General features: G+C 54.1%; 1 protein-coding gene across 1 annotated transcript; it reads right to left on the bottom strand.

Annotated features, from left to right (window-relative positions):
- Nucleotides 1-2,212: 2,212 nt before the first annotated feature.
- On the bottom strand, nt 2,213-11,326 carry LOC134565364 (zinc finger protein 883-like). Its single transcript, XM_063424893.1, has 2 exons — nt 10,841-11,326; nt 2,213-3,472 (listed from the first exon to the last, which is right to left on the bottom strand). The coding sequence occupies exons 1-2, from the start codon at nt 11,273-11,275 to the stop codon at nt 2,450-2,452; spliced, it is 1,458 nt and encodes a 485-aa protein (XP_063280963.1). The 5' UTR covers nt 11,276-11,326; the 3' UTR covers nt 2,213-2,449.
- Nucleotides 11,327-17,349: the final 6,023 nt, after the last annotated feature.

Consider the following 17,349-nt stretch of genomic DNA (forward strand, 5'->3'; position numbering starts at 1 on the left):
CATCCACACCCGGGAGCAGCTCCTGCGCTCGGGCAGCGATGTGGGGCTGGACAGGGGGGACACCTCCTTTGGGGAGAAGTTGCCGGGTCCTGGAACAGTGACCCAGAATGGAGGGAGCACAGACGGGCTGCGGTGGACAGGCACTGCCGGCACAACTCTGAGCTGTGCAGCCCGTTCCTCGGGGAGCGCAGAGGTGAGCGAGGGGCAGAGCGAGTCCCTTCGGGCCCTGCCCTGGCAATGACCCTGGAGCCCCTCAAAACCTCCTTGGGAATCACCCCAGAGCCCTCAGCCCTCCCTGTGCCGTTCCCCGGGGCCTCCTGCCCCCCTCACCCCAAGTGACTCCGGTGGCTTTCCAAGTCCATCCCAGTCTCTCTCCCAGTGCTCTCCGCGTGTGTCCATCTCGGCCCTCTCAGTGCTGCTCCAGTGTCACCGGAGTCCCTTCCAATTCCTCTCAGCCCCCAGTCATTCCATTCCCAGTCCACTCCCAGTCCTCCTAACTCCACTCCCAGACCTCCACCCTCTCTCCCATTGCCCCAATCCACTCCATTTTCTCTCAGTGTTCCCCCACTCTCTCTAATTTCATTCCCAGTCCCTCTCAATGCCACGTAAGCCCTCTCCTGTCTCTCCCAGTTCCCCCCAGCTGATTCCAGTGTGTCCTCATTCTCTCCCATTGCCCCCCCAGCATTTCCATCTCGCTGGTGCCCTCAAGTTCCCAGCCTGCCCTGCTCCATGATGGATTTCTGCCCTGCCCAGATGCAGCTGAGGTGGTTCCTGGGCCAGCAGGAGCTCTCAGGGCACGTGGTGGCCACCACCGTGGTCCCCAGCGGGGACTGGACCCACCACCTCCTGGTGCTGCTGGAAAGCCCCCAGGAACGGGGTCACCTCCATCTGCTCGGCGGAGCACGTCAACCTGGAGCAGCGCCTGGGCCGGCTCTGGGGCACGGCATGGCCCCCACAGCGCTGGCAGCAGTGGGGAGACAGTGGGGGAAGCTGGGAGGGGAATTGGGGTATGCTAGGATTAACTGGGAGGGAGTTTGAGATAGCCTGGTTTAAAACGGGAGAGAGGCTCAGGGGTCTAGAATAGCTGAGAAAGAGTTTGAAGGATGTAGGAGGGGGTGGGATGGGGTTCTGGGGCTCCTGGTGGACACTGGGAGGGAGTTTGGGAGTGCTGGGTGTTACTGGGACGGATTTGAGTAAGCCTGGACAGGCTGGAAGGAGAAATGGGGGCTGGAAAGCAGGGTTGCAATGAGGTTGGTTGTGCTGGGAAGACACTGGGAGGAGCCTTGGTGAGTGCTGGTGGGACTAGGAAGAGACTGGGAGGGGTCTTGGTGAGTCCTGGTAGAGCTGGAAAGGGACTTGGAGACGGTTTGGGGGTCCTGGGGTGGTGGGGGGCAACTGGGAGGGGGTTGTGGGATCCTGAGAAGGACAGGAGGGGCTTTGGTCAATCCTGGGGAGGCAGGGAAAGGATTGGGAGCAGGTTTCAGGGGGTCCTGGGTGGGCTAGTAGAGACTGGGAGGGTGCTTGGAGGGGCTTGGGATGTCTGTGAGAGGTTTTGGGGAGTCCTGAGCCCTGTGGACCTCCAGAGATGCTGCTGGACACCACCCACAGCAAGATGTTGACAGGATCAGGGGCTTTGTGTTGGGCTTCATCTTCCTGGTGCTGGGGCTCAGCTTCTACCTGTGCAAGAAGGTGGGGGGGGGCTTGGTGGTCGTGTCCCCACCCCCCACAGCACATGTTTCCCCCAGGATCCCCCAGCCCAGTGTCACCCTCTCTTCTCTGCCCAGAGCTCCTGAGCCGCCGGCAGCCACAGCCCCTCCCCATGGCCTCCGGCTCGGCCAGGACCCCTCGCTCCATTCCAGCGCTGATTTTGGGGGGTCGTGTGTTCCCTCCAGCCCCAATGTCATTCTGGCCCCGCCCAGCTGCTCCCAATGTTCCCAATAAAGCTTCCCAATTAGATACAGTCCTGCTTACTGGGGTGCAGTGGGGAGGGACTTGGGGAGACCCTGCAGAAGGGTCGAGATTGGGCAAGGAGGCTAGGGTCCAGGAGGGGAACACTGGGGCTTTCCGAAAACTGGTGAATCATCAGATCTGCTCTCTCTGATTGTCTGAATCTTGTTCATTGCCTTCTCGGACTGGGTGAGGTGGGGGGGCTGAGAGCAGGAACGAGAGCGATCCCGCCCCGAGTTTCAGTATGGGCAAAACAGACCCAGCCTGAACAGAGGGAGTGAATTTATTACCAACCAAATCAAGGCAGCATAAGGACAAAGGAAAGAAACCTCTCCAACACTTTCCCCTCACCCAACAGGAATCACTCAAAACAGGGGTCACCAGGGCTCTGCCCAACGGGGGTCACTGGGGATCATCCAATGTGGATGCTCCTCCCATGGGGAATGGAGTTGGAGTAGCGCACGAAGCTCTTCCTGCTCTCAGGGCACTCACAGGGCTTTGTTTAGTGGTGCCTCTGTTGGTGTTGGGTCAAGTGAGAGCTCTGTGAGAATCTCTTCCCACACTCAGGACACTCGTAGGGCCTCTCCCCGGTGTGGATGCGTCGATGGACAGTGAGGCTGGAGTTGCGGTTGAAGCCCTTCCCGCAATCAGGACAGCGGAAGGGCCTCTCATCTGTGTGAATCCGCTGATGTAGGAGGAGATTGAAGCTGATCTGAAACCTCTTCCCACACTCAGGGCACTCGTAGGGCCTCTCCCCCGTGTGGATGAGCTGGTGTTTTCTCAGGGCAGAGCTCCACCCAAAGCTCTTCCCACATTCCAAGCACATGTAGGGCCGTTCCCCTGTGTGGATTACCTGGTGATGGAGCAGGTGGGCAATCTTGCTGAAGGTCTTCCCACACTCCCCACAATCATATGGCTTTTCCCCACTGTGGATCCTCTGGTGTTCCTTCAGCAGGGAGCTTTGACTGAAGCTCTTCCCACATTCCCCACACTCGAAGGGCTTTTCCCCAGTGTGGATCCTCTGGTGTTCCCTCAGGTAGCTCTTCCGGCGGAAGCTCTTCCCACATTCCCCACACTCATAGGGACGTTCCCCGGTGTGGACCATCTGGTGCTGGACCAGGCTTGAGCTCTGGCTGAAGCTCTTCCCACACTCCACACACTCATAGGGCCGTTCCCCAGTGTGGATCCTCTGGTGCCGAATCAGGTTTGAGCTGTGGCTGAAGCTTTTCCCACACTCCCCACACTCGTAGGGCTTCTCCCCAGTGTGGATCACCTGGTGCTGGAGAAGGCTGGAGCTTTGGCTGAAACCCTTCCCACATTCCAAGCACTTGTAGGGCTTCTGCCCTCCATGAGGCTTCTCCCCCAGCGCTGAGGTCCAGCTGGAGCTCCGACCACCCTCCTGCCACAGGACAGGTGTTTCCTCCTTGCAGCTCCCTGTGCTGGGTTTGCAGCTGCCCCTCATGGTGCATATCTGGGGCTTTTCCTCCTCCTCCTCCATCCATCCACTCCTTGGGAATGAAAAATCCTTGTTTGGGAAAAAAACAAAAGGAGAGCACCTTGGGCTGGGAGTTCCTCCTTGCCTGAGTTCATCCCAGAAAGACATTCGGCATCTTGTTACTGTAAGAACCACCAAAACACCAAGATTCAGTCCAAAAATTCTCCAAACATCAATCCCCCTCCAAAATATAAAGATTCAGCCCCTGCAAAAAACCAAAGCATCAAAATTTAGCCCAATAAATCTCAGAAACACCAAGATTCACTCCTGTGAAAATCGTGGATCCCCCTCCCTGGTCACCTGCTGCATGTGGGGGGGGCAATGCTCCTGGGGCTGGGAAGGAGGCTGCAGATCCAAGGAGGGGTGGAACCTTGTGATGCCTCCTCTTCCTGCTCCTTCTCCTTCTCCTCCTGTGTCTCTACTCTTCCTCATATTCCTCTTCCTCCTACAATTCCTCCTTCTCCTGCACAAACCCACCTTATCCTTCCATGGGCATCATTCGACCACTTTGTTCTTCAGCCCTGCTTCTCCTTCCCTTCTCCTCCTGCCCTCAGGCCCAGCACCCACTGCCGCCTCCCTCTTCCCCCCAAACCCACAGCATCCCACCGCAGGGGCAGCCATGGAGCTGGGGCAGCTCGGGCTGGGGCAGCGCTGGGCTCTCGGCCGCTCCCGCCCGCACTCGCTCCCCACTGCAGCCGCTCCCGCCACCACAGCGCGGGGGGGCCCGGCCTTGGCGCTCCCCCCTCCCACCTCCCCAAATTCCCCTCAAGGGGGGCGCTGGGGCCCGGGGGGGTGGAGCGCAAGTGGTGGGCAGTGAGTGGAGCTGAAGGGGCCTCACCCACTTTGGGGGATCGGCTCCCTTGGGTGGCGGCGGCACCGGGGATTGATTGGGGATCCGAGAGTGTCCAGGAGACAGACGAGGGACACATCAGGGGGCTGGGAAGAGTCCCCACGGAGAGAGCACTGAAAATCTCATCAGTGAGGACACTGGCATCTTCAGGGAAGAAACAGGGCAGGGCACCCATGCAGGGTGCAAAAGGGAAAGCCAGGAAGGGATCACGGTAAAAGGGATGATGATCCCAAAGTATCTCTGATGGGTCCCTTGGGAGAATGTTGAGGTAGTTTGCACATTCTTCCGGAGGTCATTAAGGACATGGACACCTCGGGGAGCAAAAGGGGAAGTCAAGAAGAAATTTATAAAACAGGATCGATCCTGTTGGTGTGCTGGGAAGGGACTGGGTAAAGGGAAGTGTGCAGGAAATAGTTAAGGCAAGAACCAGAAGGAGGAATCTATGAGCAAAGAAAAAGGATGGTGGAAAAGAAGAAGGAGAGAAAAATATTGAGGGTTGGGATGCTTTTCAGCAGTCTTATCCTCAAAATTTTCCATCAGATGCAGATCCTTTGTATCCCCGGTTTTCACGGCAGGAAAAGAAGGAGGTCAGGATTCCAGGGGTTTCTCTGTGCTGGCAGCGGCAGGAGCGGGTGCAGAGGGGCGGCACCGGCAGCACGGGCTGGGGGCCTGTGGGGAGCTGCAGGGCCGGGCCGGGCCGGGGCTGTGGGGCAGCCGGGGCTCAGCGCCGGGCGCTGCCTGAGCCCAGCACCCCCCGGGCAGGGCCGGCAGTGGCCCCCGGCCCCCAGGAGGCTGCGGGACGCCCCGGCCGCTGCCCGGCCCCGGGGAGCTGCCGGCCCTGCCCGCCGGGGGAGCCGCCTTGGGACACTGCGGCAGGACAGGCACCGCCTCTGGGATACGGGCTGGGCACGGCAGGGGGAGCACAGGGACCAGCAGGAAGGAACAGCTGGGAAATGGGCATTATACATTGAAGAATCAAGATTTTGATTTAAGGATTTTGTTTGCGACAATGGAAAAACGGATGATTTTGCAGAAAGCTCAGCAGCTGTCACACGATGAGCACCCACAGGCACTCAGGGGGGCTGCAGGAGGGGTACAAGAAGACCCTGGAGCAGTTGGGCACAAAGGCACAGCAGGGGAAGGCAAGAAGAGAGGAGGAAAAGGCCAAGCTGAAGGCAAAGGCCATGGCACAGTTTCTACAGCCCCCCAGGGATGAACCCCAGGGCCCAAGGGGGCCCCAGCACCCAGGGGACGGGCTCGGCCACAAGCACCTGGCACAGGCATTGCCCTCCTCAGCAGGGGAGAGCCCACCCAAACAGCCCCTGGCAAGGAAGCAGCTTCCATCTGCAGGCCACAAGGACACTGCAAGCACACACAGCAGCACCCTCAGCACCAGCAAGGCCAGCCCTGCATGCACAGGCATTGGGAGGGCTGGCACAGCTCCCATCACACCAGGGACCCACCACACTGCAGCCCTGCAGAACATCCCGGGGGACTCCGGATCCACAGGAGGCCTTTCCTCCCAGACACAGGGGCCTCTCCAGCCACTCTCAATCTTAGACCTAAGGGGGAAAATGCCAAAAATGTCTTTGATTATTCAGGGAATAAGTGGGAAAGATGAGTGGCTGTGTTTTACTCAGCCATTATTGGCAGATCTGGACGATGGGTTTGAAACATAAGAATTTTTATCTGCTCCTAATTGTGATTGTAATTTACTGGGAAGGGATTGGATGGCTAAATTGGGAATGCAAATTCATATTGTAAAAGGTAAAACAGAGGATCGTTCTGTAGTACTTTTGTGTCAAATGTCTGGCAAGGCCTAGGCTGAAGTGAACCCAGAACTGTGGGCAGCCCCAGGGAAAGAGGGAAAATGAGATACCCAGCCTCTCTGAATTACTCTGAAGCAACCAGGACAAGTGGGGTGTAAAAGCAATTCCCTATTCCAGGGGAGGGAAGAAAGGGCTTACAGCCTGTTCTTGAGCCCCTCTTAAAGGCAGGGCTTTTGCTGCCAGGGATCTCTCCCTACAGCGCTCCTGTGCTGCCAATCAAGGAATCAGATGAATTCCATAGAATTGTGCAGGACCTAAGAAGAAGAAATTAGATTATTAAACCCAGGCACCCCACAGTCTCAGATCCTTCCACCACCTGGAACCAAGTTCCCTCCTCACACTGCTACCATTCAGCCCTTGATGGAAAAGATGCTTTCTGGGGATGCCCACTCACACAGGATGGTGAACAGGATTTGGCCTTGGAGTGGGAACAAGAGGGAGAAGGGAAAATCGGAAAGCCATGGATGGGCCTTCTGCAGGGATGCACGGAAGCACCAGCCTTATTAGGGCAAGCCTTGCAGAAAATACCTAAAGAATTTACCTCAGGCCCAGGGACTGAGGGGTGATGATGATTTGAATGTGGTGTGGATGATTTGCTTCAGTCAGGAGGACAAGAAGTGGTAGAAGAACCCTCTGTGAAATGGCTCCATTGTTAGACTAAAAAGCATCTTGGAGTATTTAAAAAAAACTGTGCAAATGGTGGAGGAAAAGGTGAAATATTTGGGACATATTTTGAGTGAAGGTTTGTGGTGTATTGACCCAGAGAGGGTCCAGGGAATCTCAGAAGTAACATTACCCAGGACTAAAAAGGAGCTGTGACAATTCTGAGGATTAACAGGCAATTGCAGGACCTGGTCTGAGGATTGTCTGTTCTAGCCAGAACATTGTATGACTTTGTAACCCCAGACAGCCTCAGTTTTATAGTATGGACATGAGAAAGAGAACAAAACTTGAGAAATTGAAAAAACAAAATAATTGACGCCCCAGCCTTGGCTCTTCCAGACTCAGAAAAGTAATCTGAATTGTATGTGAATGTTAAACAGGGCCATGCCAAAGGAATTCTTGTACTAAAATATTTAACCCAGTGGCCAGAGTGGCCCCATTGTCTGCACAACTGTGCAGCCACAGCTTTAACGGGACCTGAGGCCTCAAAACTGACAGCACAAGGATCTCCTGTTGTTCAAGTCTGGCATCAAGTTCAAGCTTTGATAACCAAAAGAGCAGTGCTCGGTTATTACAGTATGAAACAAGTTCAATGGCACAGGAGCATTGAGAATTGAGGACAGGGGAAGGGTTTAACCCAGCCTCCTGTTTGAACAGCCTGCATAGGGGCTGGGAAGAAAGCCATGACTGCATTCAGGTGACACAGCTCCACACCCAGGCTAGGAGAGATTTAGGAGACATTCCCTGGCCTGAGGGAAAAAAATCGGTTTATGGATGGGTCTTCAAGGGCAGAAAAAGGGCAAAGAGTTACAAGACACGCTGTTCTTGAGGAAAGGGAATCAGACAAAGCACAGGTTACCGCCCGCAGGGTCAGCTCAGCTGGCAGAGCTGTGTGTGCTTGTGAGAGCCCGGGACTGAAATGCCCTGAGCAGGAAGGTTTCAATATCCTCTGCTAACAGCACGGCAGCTAACAGGGGAGCAAAAGCAGTTCTGACTGCTTCAGCAGCCACTGGATCACTTACTAAGTTATTTCTAAAAGAAATAATTCCAACAGAAGGAACAGTGGAAGCAATACACATTTTAAAGGAAAGATCCTTTAAGGGGTTATGGCAGCTTTGAGAATACAGTGGGAACCCAGATCTCCTGGCACTCCCAGAGCTCCAGTCAGGTAGAAAGAATGAATGTGGAAATTAAGAAATACCTTTGGAAGCTGGTGAAAGAAACCAAGATGCCATGGGTACAGCTTTTGCCATTGGCTTTGGCAAGAATAAGTGCCAGACCCAGGGCAGATACTCAATTATCTCCCCTGGAATTGATCTTTGGAATCCCTTACTCTGGTAATTCTCCATCTAGTGCAGGCTGGAGATAAATGATGTGTATTTAAAGCAGTCTGTGGCCAGAATCCTGTCTCCTTTGAAATCTCTCCCACAGGAAGCTCGGCTGGCACAGCCCCTGCCTTGGGACTTTGCTGTTCACAAGATCCAAGCAGGACATCGGGTCCTGCCTCAGGAGGGGGAAGAAGCCCCACTGGTGGCCAAGTGCCGTGGCCCATCCCAAGTGTCCCTGAGCACAGAAACAGCCCCAGCACAGCTGAACACGGGGGGACCCCTCACCCTGGGCTCCAGGGCTCTGCAGCCCCGGAGATTTGGACTGCCCGGCTGCACCAGGAGGATGGGAGGCCACGACTGAGCCCGCACTGAAGGCAAGGGAGCAGCAGCCAGGGCTCCACAGCGGGGGAAGCCCCTGGGCCTGCCCACACATCCTCTGCTGGAATGCTCTGCCTGGGCACCCTCCTTGGCCACCTCCTGCCACTGGGGACAATCCTTGCTGCCACTGCTGCAGCTTCAGTGCTTGCTGTGCCTGCACTGCCACAGGGCTGGGGAAGACAACGGGACAATTCCACTCTGGGGCTCAGCCACACTCACACACTGGGCTGGATGGGATTAGATCACACCATTAGAGTGTTTTTTCTTAATAATCCTACTTTTATATTATCAATTAGGCTTGGACCAGGGGGGCGAGAATCAATTATAAGTCTTAGGGGAAGAAGCAGCAAAATTTTTTTTACTTTGGATTCTTTTTGTGCATATATTTGTGTGGCTGTTCGCCATTAGAGATGGCAAAATTTTGGTATGGGTTTTATGGGGTTTTATAGGTTGCAATTGCAAAACTAGAAGAGCTTTAAAGGTGGCCCTATAACTCATAAACAGTTAATAGAATACTGTTGAAAAACCAAACCAAACCAACAGCAGACCCACCAAAAACCCCACACAAACAAAATAAAACCCTGTTTTTTGGGAAGGGTCAAATGTCAGTCATTTGATGGCTGTTCTGGAAGAGAAGCTTCAGTCCAGGTAGCTATGACAGGAGCTTTAGAAATGCAAATTAACACTGATGGGGAAAAGTGTGCACAATGCATCAGACTCTCCTTGCCTGCAGGAGGAATTGGGCTCATTCCCTCTGCCCCTCACCCCAAGCTCTGCCTGCTGGCACTGATGCAATTGGCACAGCCAGAGGCATTTGGTAAAGTTCCATAGGAAAATAGTAAATGGAGAATGTTGGGAAAACTTCACTCCAATAACTGGGGGGAATCATCCCTCTCCCCACTTCAACATGTGCTGGCACTATGTTATATAGGGTGTAATAGGCCTCTGGAGTTTTTTTGCTACCACAGATTCAGAGAAATCACTTGGGAATCCAAGGATATGATGACTTATCAGAGAAAAGCTGAATTAGAGAAAAGAGATCAACTGATGCACCCCTGGCTGGAGGGAGCACCGAAAGATGGGGAAAAGATGAACGGCCACCACAACAAATCCTACAACACCATGGAGCAGCCCCTGGGAACCCCAACAAATTCGTATCAGGAGCCAGAGAACCCATTTCTCATTTCAATGGCATCATTAGATTACAAGATGGCCTCGAAATAAGAACCAACCACACAGATCCAGCTCCTGACCTTCCTGCCAATTAATCCACTCAGATGAAGAACGCAACATTTCACCATGGGATGGGATCAGATTATTTATTAGCATAAGAAGGAAGTGTTTGTGGAAAATTAAATGACACAAGATCATGACAACGGAAAAGTGGTGAAACAGATAACAAAGGAAATAAGAAAGCAGCTCACATTCCGGTCCAAACGTGGAAAGGATGGCAATGGGACACGGTTTTGGGGTTCCCTGGCACACCAGGGCTTCAACGAAGGCTCTTTCTCCTCTCCTGTGCTGCAGCAACTCTCATCTTCTGACCATGCACCACACCTTGCTGAGTGCAGCTCATTCAGCAGCTGAGCAAGGGGATGCAGGTGGCAGCCAGGCCTCCTGAGCCACCAACGCCTACAAAAGGACACGGAATGAGGGCACCGAGAACAATCCCAAAATCAAGGAAGATCCAAGAAAAGAGATTGAGTCAATGGCAATGAAAAGTTTGTAAAGATAATTATTGAGAAAATAAGAAGAGAAGGGATTGAAAGCAGCGAGATATTTATCATAGTGAGGTTGCATATTAAGGGAGACATACTTAATAGGTGGATTAAGTTGTGGATCAGGAAGTCTGAACCTTTCAAGTATGGAAGGCTCAGGAAGTAGGTGGATAAGGAAGTCTGAACCTTCCAAGTATCTCAGCTAGGGGGCAAAGGGATAGGGACATGCAGAGGTGAAAATTAGGACAGAAAAAAAGGCTCTGTTCTACAGACCCCAGGGCAAATGCCGCATGGCCTCTCCCTTTGTTCAGCAATAAAGTCACTTTGACAGGACTCCTCCGTCTCCTTTGGCCACACAAACCTCTGGCGACGGGAATTTTCCCGCCCACTCCCGGCCACACGGCAGCCACCTCCGTCCTACCCACACGAACCGGGACGAGGCAGCGCCGCTCCGGGCCCGGCTCCTGCCCAGGCCCCGGCGGGAAGGAGAGCGCGGGAAGCCGCTCCCGCAGCGCCCTCAGGCCACGGCCAACACAGCGCCCACACGGCACAAGGAAGCCGCCACAGCCCCCTGCCGCCCCCTCCGCCCGCAGCCATGGCCCAGCCCCGCCAGAAGCCAGCGCGGCTCCCACCTGCGCTGGGGCCGCCTCCGAGCTCCGCCGCCGCCTCACCGGGCTCCGGCCGCTGCCGCCGCTCCCGGGCCCGCACACGCGCTCCGCCAATGGCGCCTCTCGGGGGGCGGGCCCGGCCCCGCGCTTCTCCCCGCTCTGCCCAATCAGCGCCGCACAACCACGACTGACGCCACCGTCAGCCAATCGCACACAGCCAGCCGCGGGCTCTGCACACGGCCCAGCCTCGGCCCGCGCTCTCCGCGCCCCCCGGGCTGTGTGAGGGGAAAGGCGGAGATGAGGAACAGCCCTGGCACGGGCCCGGGCCCGAGGCGGCATCGAGCTGCAAACACCAACAAAGTTCTCCGCACCTCCCGGCCCGCCTTTCCCAGCGCTGCGTGTTCGCTGCCACCGGCTCCGAGCAAAGCCGTCAGTTCTCCTAGCCCTAATTCGGAGCATCCGTGCATGGCTTTGATTTCCCCCAAGAAGGGAAAACTGCCCCAAATCCCTTTGGCTGAGTGCTGGAGGGGAGGGATTTGTGGCAGAAAACTCCCAAAGTCGTTTTTCCCCGGAGTTGGGAAGAACAAACCAAACCCAAGTGAGATGGGTCCCCAGCAGCGCCTCTCTGCCGTCCCGGCTGAAGCCCTCGCTGGCTGCTCCCGGCTGGATGGGCAGACTGGGAGCGCTGGGAAGGGGCCCCGGCTCGGGGCGCAGCCCCCGGGGCAGCCCCAGGGCCCCCAGGGCAGCTGCAGGGCTCCGCCAGCCGGGATGGAACGGGGGAGGACGAGCAGGGCAAGGGACGGGGCTGCCGGAGCCAAGGGAACACGAGGGACACCGGGGGCACTTCACAAGCATTTAATGCAAAAGATAAAATCATGTGGGAACAAAGGCAACAACAACTGTGGCACCACAGAACAGGGCCACACAAGGACTTGTCCCACTATAGTGGGGTGATGCTGGCCCGATGCCAGGTGTTATGAACGAATTCTCAGTGAGTGTGGATGCTCCAAATGCTGCCCCTGTGTAGCTGCCGTAGCCAGAGATGTGGCGGGGTTATGTCTCCAGAACTCCTGAGATGGCTGCTGCTGCCCCCAGCCCTGACGGATCCGCTGCCCGACCCCCGCCGCTGTAGGCGGGCGTGGGGACAGGGCCAGCTGGAGGGACAGAGACAGGGAGCGAGAAACTCTCGAGGTTATTCCCTGAGGGTAAAGAGGTGACTTCTGCTGCTTTGCACTTCAGCAACCAGACCTACACCGCTCTGCATTGTCGTGGTTGACCAGAGAGAGGCTCTAGCTGTTCCCATGGGAACAAGGACTCGGCACCTACTGTTTGCAGCTGAGAAATGAACTGGGACTTTTCCTACTTCTCTGAATTGCTACAGCAGTGTGGAAACTCTGTTGGGCTCTACCACCCAGCTGATCACTTTAATCAAGAGCTGATCGCTTTAATAAAGAGCTGAATATTAATAAAGGCATAAGCCCGGCTCATTTCACCAGGCACCCACCAAAACTGCTTTGTCATCAAAGAACTTGCTTTTCAAGGCCTGGAATGGTGTTACAGGCCATAGCATGAGGCACAGGGTAGGTCTCCAGCCTGTGATGGCTTCTACATGGCAGACCTTCACAGATAGTTTCTCTACCCTGGTAGTGATCTCTTTCCACTCTTCAGCAGCACAAATTGATTTTCCTCTATGCTGCCAATCTAAGTTTATCTTTCACACCTCTATCTTTGCAGCCTGATCTACCTGCTTGTTGTTTCATTGCTCCTTGTTTGCTCTACTTCTGGGGACATGGTCATCTCTACCCTGATGACCTGAGGCATCATGAGTCCACTGAGCTAGGGACAACTCTCCGTTGTGTTGCCAGCCTCACAGGGGAGAGAAAATTTAACCAAGGGCTCATGAGTTAAGACTGGGAGAATTTCCTCATCAAACACCATCACAGTCAAAACAGCCTCGAAACTGGAGATAATTGAATTTATTGCTAACAAAATCAAAGTAGGATAATGTTATAAATGCCAATATGATATTCCAATTAAAATAATAATTTGGTTTATTAACAAAGATCGAATCACAGAATTTCGATAAACCCACCAACAGCGGAGAAACTTGACAGAGTTTTCCCGGGAAAATGCCAAGGGTGAACCGTGAGATACAGAGCCTGGCAGTCTGCTATCTCCCCCAACAGTTCACAAATTTGCCCGGTTCGGGGCTTGGTTTTTATACACTTTATTCTGCCCTCGGCAATATTTCCCCATATTTCCCATTGTTTCCCGACTAGCTATTCAAATTCAGGAGTTTCCCCGACCAGGCAGAAAAGAGTTCTTTTCTCAGTTCATATGTTAATGTCCAATTTCTATAGATCCTTATGGTTGATGAATGATCAAGATATGGATAATGTTGCTTGATGGTCTGTGAAGGTGGCAACCAAGGTGTGAGTTGCTGTACCACCTTATCTCGATAGGTCTCCTCCCGGTACTTGAGAAGGCTGCAGGCTTTCCCGGAAAGTCCTTTGTTCCTTTCTGAATGGAGGCGCCTGCTGTTTCAGGGTTGTTAGTTTCACCATCTGCTGCAAGGTCTCCTAAAACATAGACTTTTACCCAATACAATTTTATACAATTTTATAGTTTTCCAATTTACCATAAGAATATGAATTAATCATTTCACATTTTTCACAGATAATGAGAAGCAAAAGCACCTTCCTCCCACTGCTCCCTCCTTCCAGATGCACCTCCTACCCCGGCATTTCAGGGAGACCAGGAATGGGGGCAATGGTCAGTTCATCCCCTGTGGCTTCTCCCTCTGCTCAGGGACAGGAGTTGTTCCCCTGCTGCACCCTGGAGTCTCTCTGACCAGGAAATTCTCCAGGAACTTCTCCGACCTGAGTCCATCCCACAGGCACCAGCCCCCCTCAAACTGCTGCAGTGTGGGTCACTCTGCCACAGGGTCAATCTTTCAAGGGGAACCTGTTCCAGTATGGATGCTGAAAACCTGATCAGAGAGAGAAATCAGGCAGCAGCAGAATTTGCGAGAAATCGAGGCACAGAACTTTCTCACACTGGCTTGAGAGATTGTGAGGAGGAATCAAAAAAATCCTTGGAAGGTGAAAAACTGTTAAGGTGGAAAACAGTTAGCAGGTGGTGTCTTTCTAACTGGTTATTTACTTGGAAAAAACGGTCAAGGAGTGTTGTTTTGAGTGTCCAATAGTGTTTCTTTCTCGGAACTGTGTATAAAAGAATTGTGAAAAAATAAAGATTGTTGTCTTTGCCTTCTGGGAATGGAGAGTCTGTGTTGCTGTTCTACTGCCGTCTCAAATCCTACGACGACACTCCAGCTGAGGCCCCTCTCTCTACAGGTCGTAGCCTCCCCTCAGGAATTCCCCCCGCTCTGGTGAGGGCTTCTCCAGGGGCTGTGGGTGGATGCCCATGAATCTCCAGGGGCAGTCAGTCTGCAATTCCACCATCAATCTGTGTCCTGATGGATGTTCCTGCCCCTGTGTTCATCCAGGTGCCCATGGGGATTCAGGAAGATGTGGAGAACCCCCAGCCAGGTGTTATCCCAACAGGGATCACCAGAACCACGGATCACCAGGGCTCTGCACAACAGGGGTCACTGGTGATCACCCAAAACAATCATCTCGTGGGGGATGGAGATGGAGCAGTGCATGAAACTCTTCCTCCACTCGGGGCACTCGCAGGGCTTCCCTTACTGGTGCCTTCATTTGTGTTGCGTCAACTTAGAGCTCTGTGAGAAGCTCTTCCCACACTCAGGACACTCATAGGGCCTGTCCCCAGTGTGGATGTGCTGGTGGGTGACGAGGTGGGCATTTTGCTTGAAGCCCTTCCCACCATCAAGGAAGTGGAAGGGTCTCTCCTCAGTGTGAATCTGCTGATGTTCGATGAGACATGAACTCCTTGGAAACCTCTTCCCACACTCAGGACACTTGTACGGCCTCTACCCGTTGTGGATGCACTGGTGACGAATCAGGTTGGACATCTCTCTGAAGCTGTTCCCACATTCCCCACACTCGGAGAGGCATTTTCCTGTGTGGATGATCCAGTGCTGGATCAGGTGGGAGCTGTGGCTGAAGCTCTTCCCACATTTCAAGCACTGATTGGGCTTTTCGCCTGTATGGATCCTATGGTGGTTGATCAGGACAGTTGTATTCCTGAACCTCTTCCCACACTCCCACACTCAAAGGGCTTCTCCCCAGTGTGAATCTTGTAGTGATTGTTGAGGTAAGAATTCCGCCCAAAGCTCTTCCCACATTCCCCACACTCGTAGGGCCATTTACCAGTGTGGATGCTCTGGTGCTCCCTCAGCTTGAAGCTCTGGCTGAAGTCCTTCTCACATTCCAAGCACTTGTGGGGCTTCTCCCCACCATGAGACTTCTCCCCCAGCTCTGAGCTCTGGCTGGATCTCTGGCTGCCCTCCTGGCACAGGGAGGATCTTTCCTCCTCGCAGCTTCCTGGGTTGGATTTGCAGCCTCTCCTTGTGTGGGATCTTGAGGGCTTTTCTTACTCCCTATTGGATTCCTGTGCCCTGGAGCCACTCAAAATGACCTCTTCTACAAGGTTCATCCTCTTCCTTGAAGCCTCATCCATCCAGCCAAGGCTTGGGGTTGACAAATCCTGGTTTGGGGGGAAAACAAGGGGTGAGCGCATTGGCTTGGGGGTTCCTTCTGCCAAACTCCAGCTCCAGAAGTCATCAGGTATCTTGTGTCCATGAAAACCTCCAAAATAATTAGGATCCAGCCAAACCTCCACCCTCAGTTACCAAGACACAGCTCCAAAAGACCCAAAACTTCAATACTGAGACAAAGACTCCTCCAAAATATTAAGATATGCCTCCCTGCAAAAACCAAACCACCAACATTTAGCGCAATAAACTTGAGAAAGTACAAGATTCACCTCTTCCCCCCACCCTCCTCACCCCCAAACAAAGGTTCAGCCTAGTAGATGCACATTCAAGGCAAAAGCTCCAAGATTCAGGCAAAAATACCCTCCAAGGAGTTCCCTCTCTCTGTTTTTTTCCACTTTGGGCTCTGGGTCGTTCCTCATCTCTGGGCTTCTGGGAGTTCTGCATGGTTTAGAGTCCCACTATCCATGGTTCTTGCCTTCTTTGGGCTACCAGGGGTCCCGAGAATCCCAGGGGTCCCCTTTTCCAGGCTCCCCACTTCAGTGTCCAAGGAATTCCTGGTTCCCCCACTCTCCATCCTCCCCTACTTTCAGGCTGGGAGGGGCCCTCAGCTCTGAGCCCCTTTAGGCTTTCCCCACTCCGTGGCTCCTGTGCTTCCCCCAAACCCAGCTCTCCCGGGCCGTCTCCAAAACCAGTGTCCCCATCATCCCCTGCCAGAACCGGGTGATCACCACGTGGACGCTGAGCCTGACCCAGGGAGACCAGCCCACAGGGAGGGGGAGACTTCCCATCCCCCCGCCCACGGCCGGGGTTCTGCCAGGAGCTGCCAGTGGGAACCCCCCTAGAAAACCCTCCCAGGAACCACCCAAGATATTTGGGGCAACCTTTCCCTCCCCAGTCACCTGCGGAATGCGGGTCGCGATGCTCCTGGACCGGGGGTGGGGCTGTAGATACAGGGAGCGATGGACGCACGTGGTGCCTCCTCTTCCTGCTCCTGTTCCGTACCTCCTCTATCCCCCCTCTTCCTCCCGCTTCTTCTCCACTTTCTCCTTCTCCTTTATCCCTCCTCCTCTATCCCAGCTCCTCCTCTCCCTCCAGCACCTGCCCTTGGCCCCGTCCCACCAAACCTGTGGCATCCCACGGGATAAGCAGGGATGGAAGCAGGGTCAGTCAGGATGGGCAGCACTAGGCTCCTGACTGCTCCCACCCACTGTGGGGAAACCGGGAAAGGGAAAAGGGAAAAGTGATGTGTGGAGATAAAAATTTAAGAGTTGTGGTCACCATGGGTGGGAGCTTACAATACTTTGGTCTGGAGATTTTGGAGGAGGGAATGCAGATATGGATGGGAGATCCCCAGAGATTTTGGGGGCAGGATAAGGGGTTGAGTGAGCCCTTTGCTGGAGGGGGGAAGGTCTGGCTGGAGCCCCCCTGGTGCTACTGGGGCCCCGGACTGGAGAGTTGGCACAGGCTCAAAATGGCTTGATCCCACCTCAAAATACTTAATCCCACCCCAAAATACATGATCCCACAGAACCCCTCAAAATCTCCAGGAGAGGTGGGATGGAGATTGAGAATCGTGGGATCAGGGAGAGATTCTGCTTCTCAGAACAGAGGAGTATGAATAGCAACAGGCAGAATTGAGGGGGTTTCCCCCACTGACATTCTCCAGCCCTTGGCATTCCCAGCTTCCAGGTCCCTTCAGCGAATCCAGGCCCTACTCACCATCCTCCCCACACCCTCCATTGGCTTTTTCTCTGGAGAAAGTCTCGGATCTACCGACCTCTTGCTCTCCCTTCTGCACATGCAGACACTTCTCCATTGATTAAATATCGTCACTCCCCAGGTACTCTGTGAGCCTGGAAATAATGGACAAGTCTTGGCCCCCTCAGGACTGGAG

Source organism: Prinia subflava, unplaced genomic scaffold (assembly GCF_021018805.1).
Source record: "Prinia subflava isolate CZ2003 ecotype Zambia unplaced genomic scaffold, Cam_Psub_1.2 scaffold_47_NEW, whole genome shotgun sequence".
NCBI classification, from domain to species: Eukaryota; Metazoa; Chordata; class Aves; order Passeriformes; family Cisticolidae; genus Prinia; species Prinia subflava.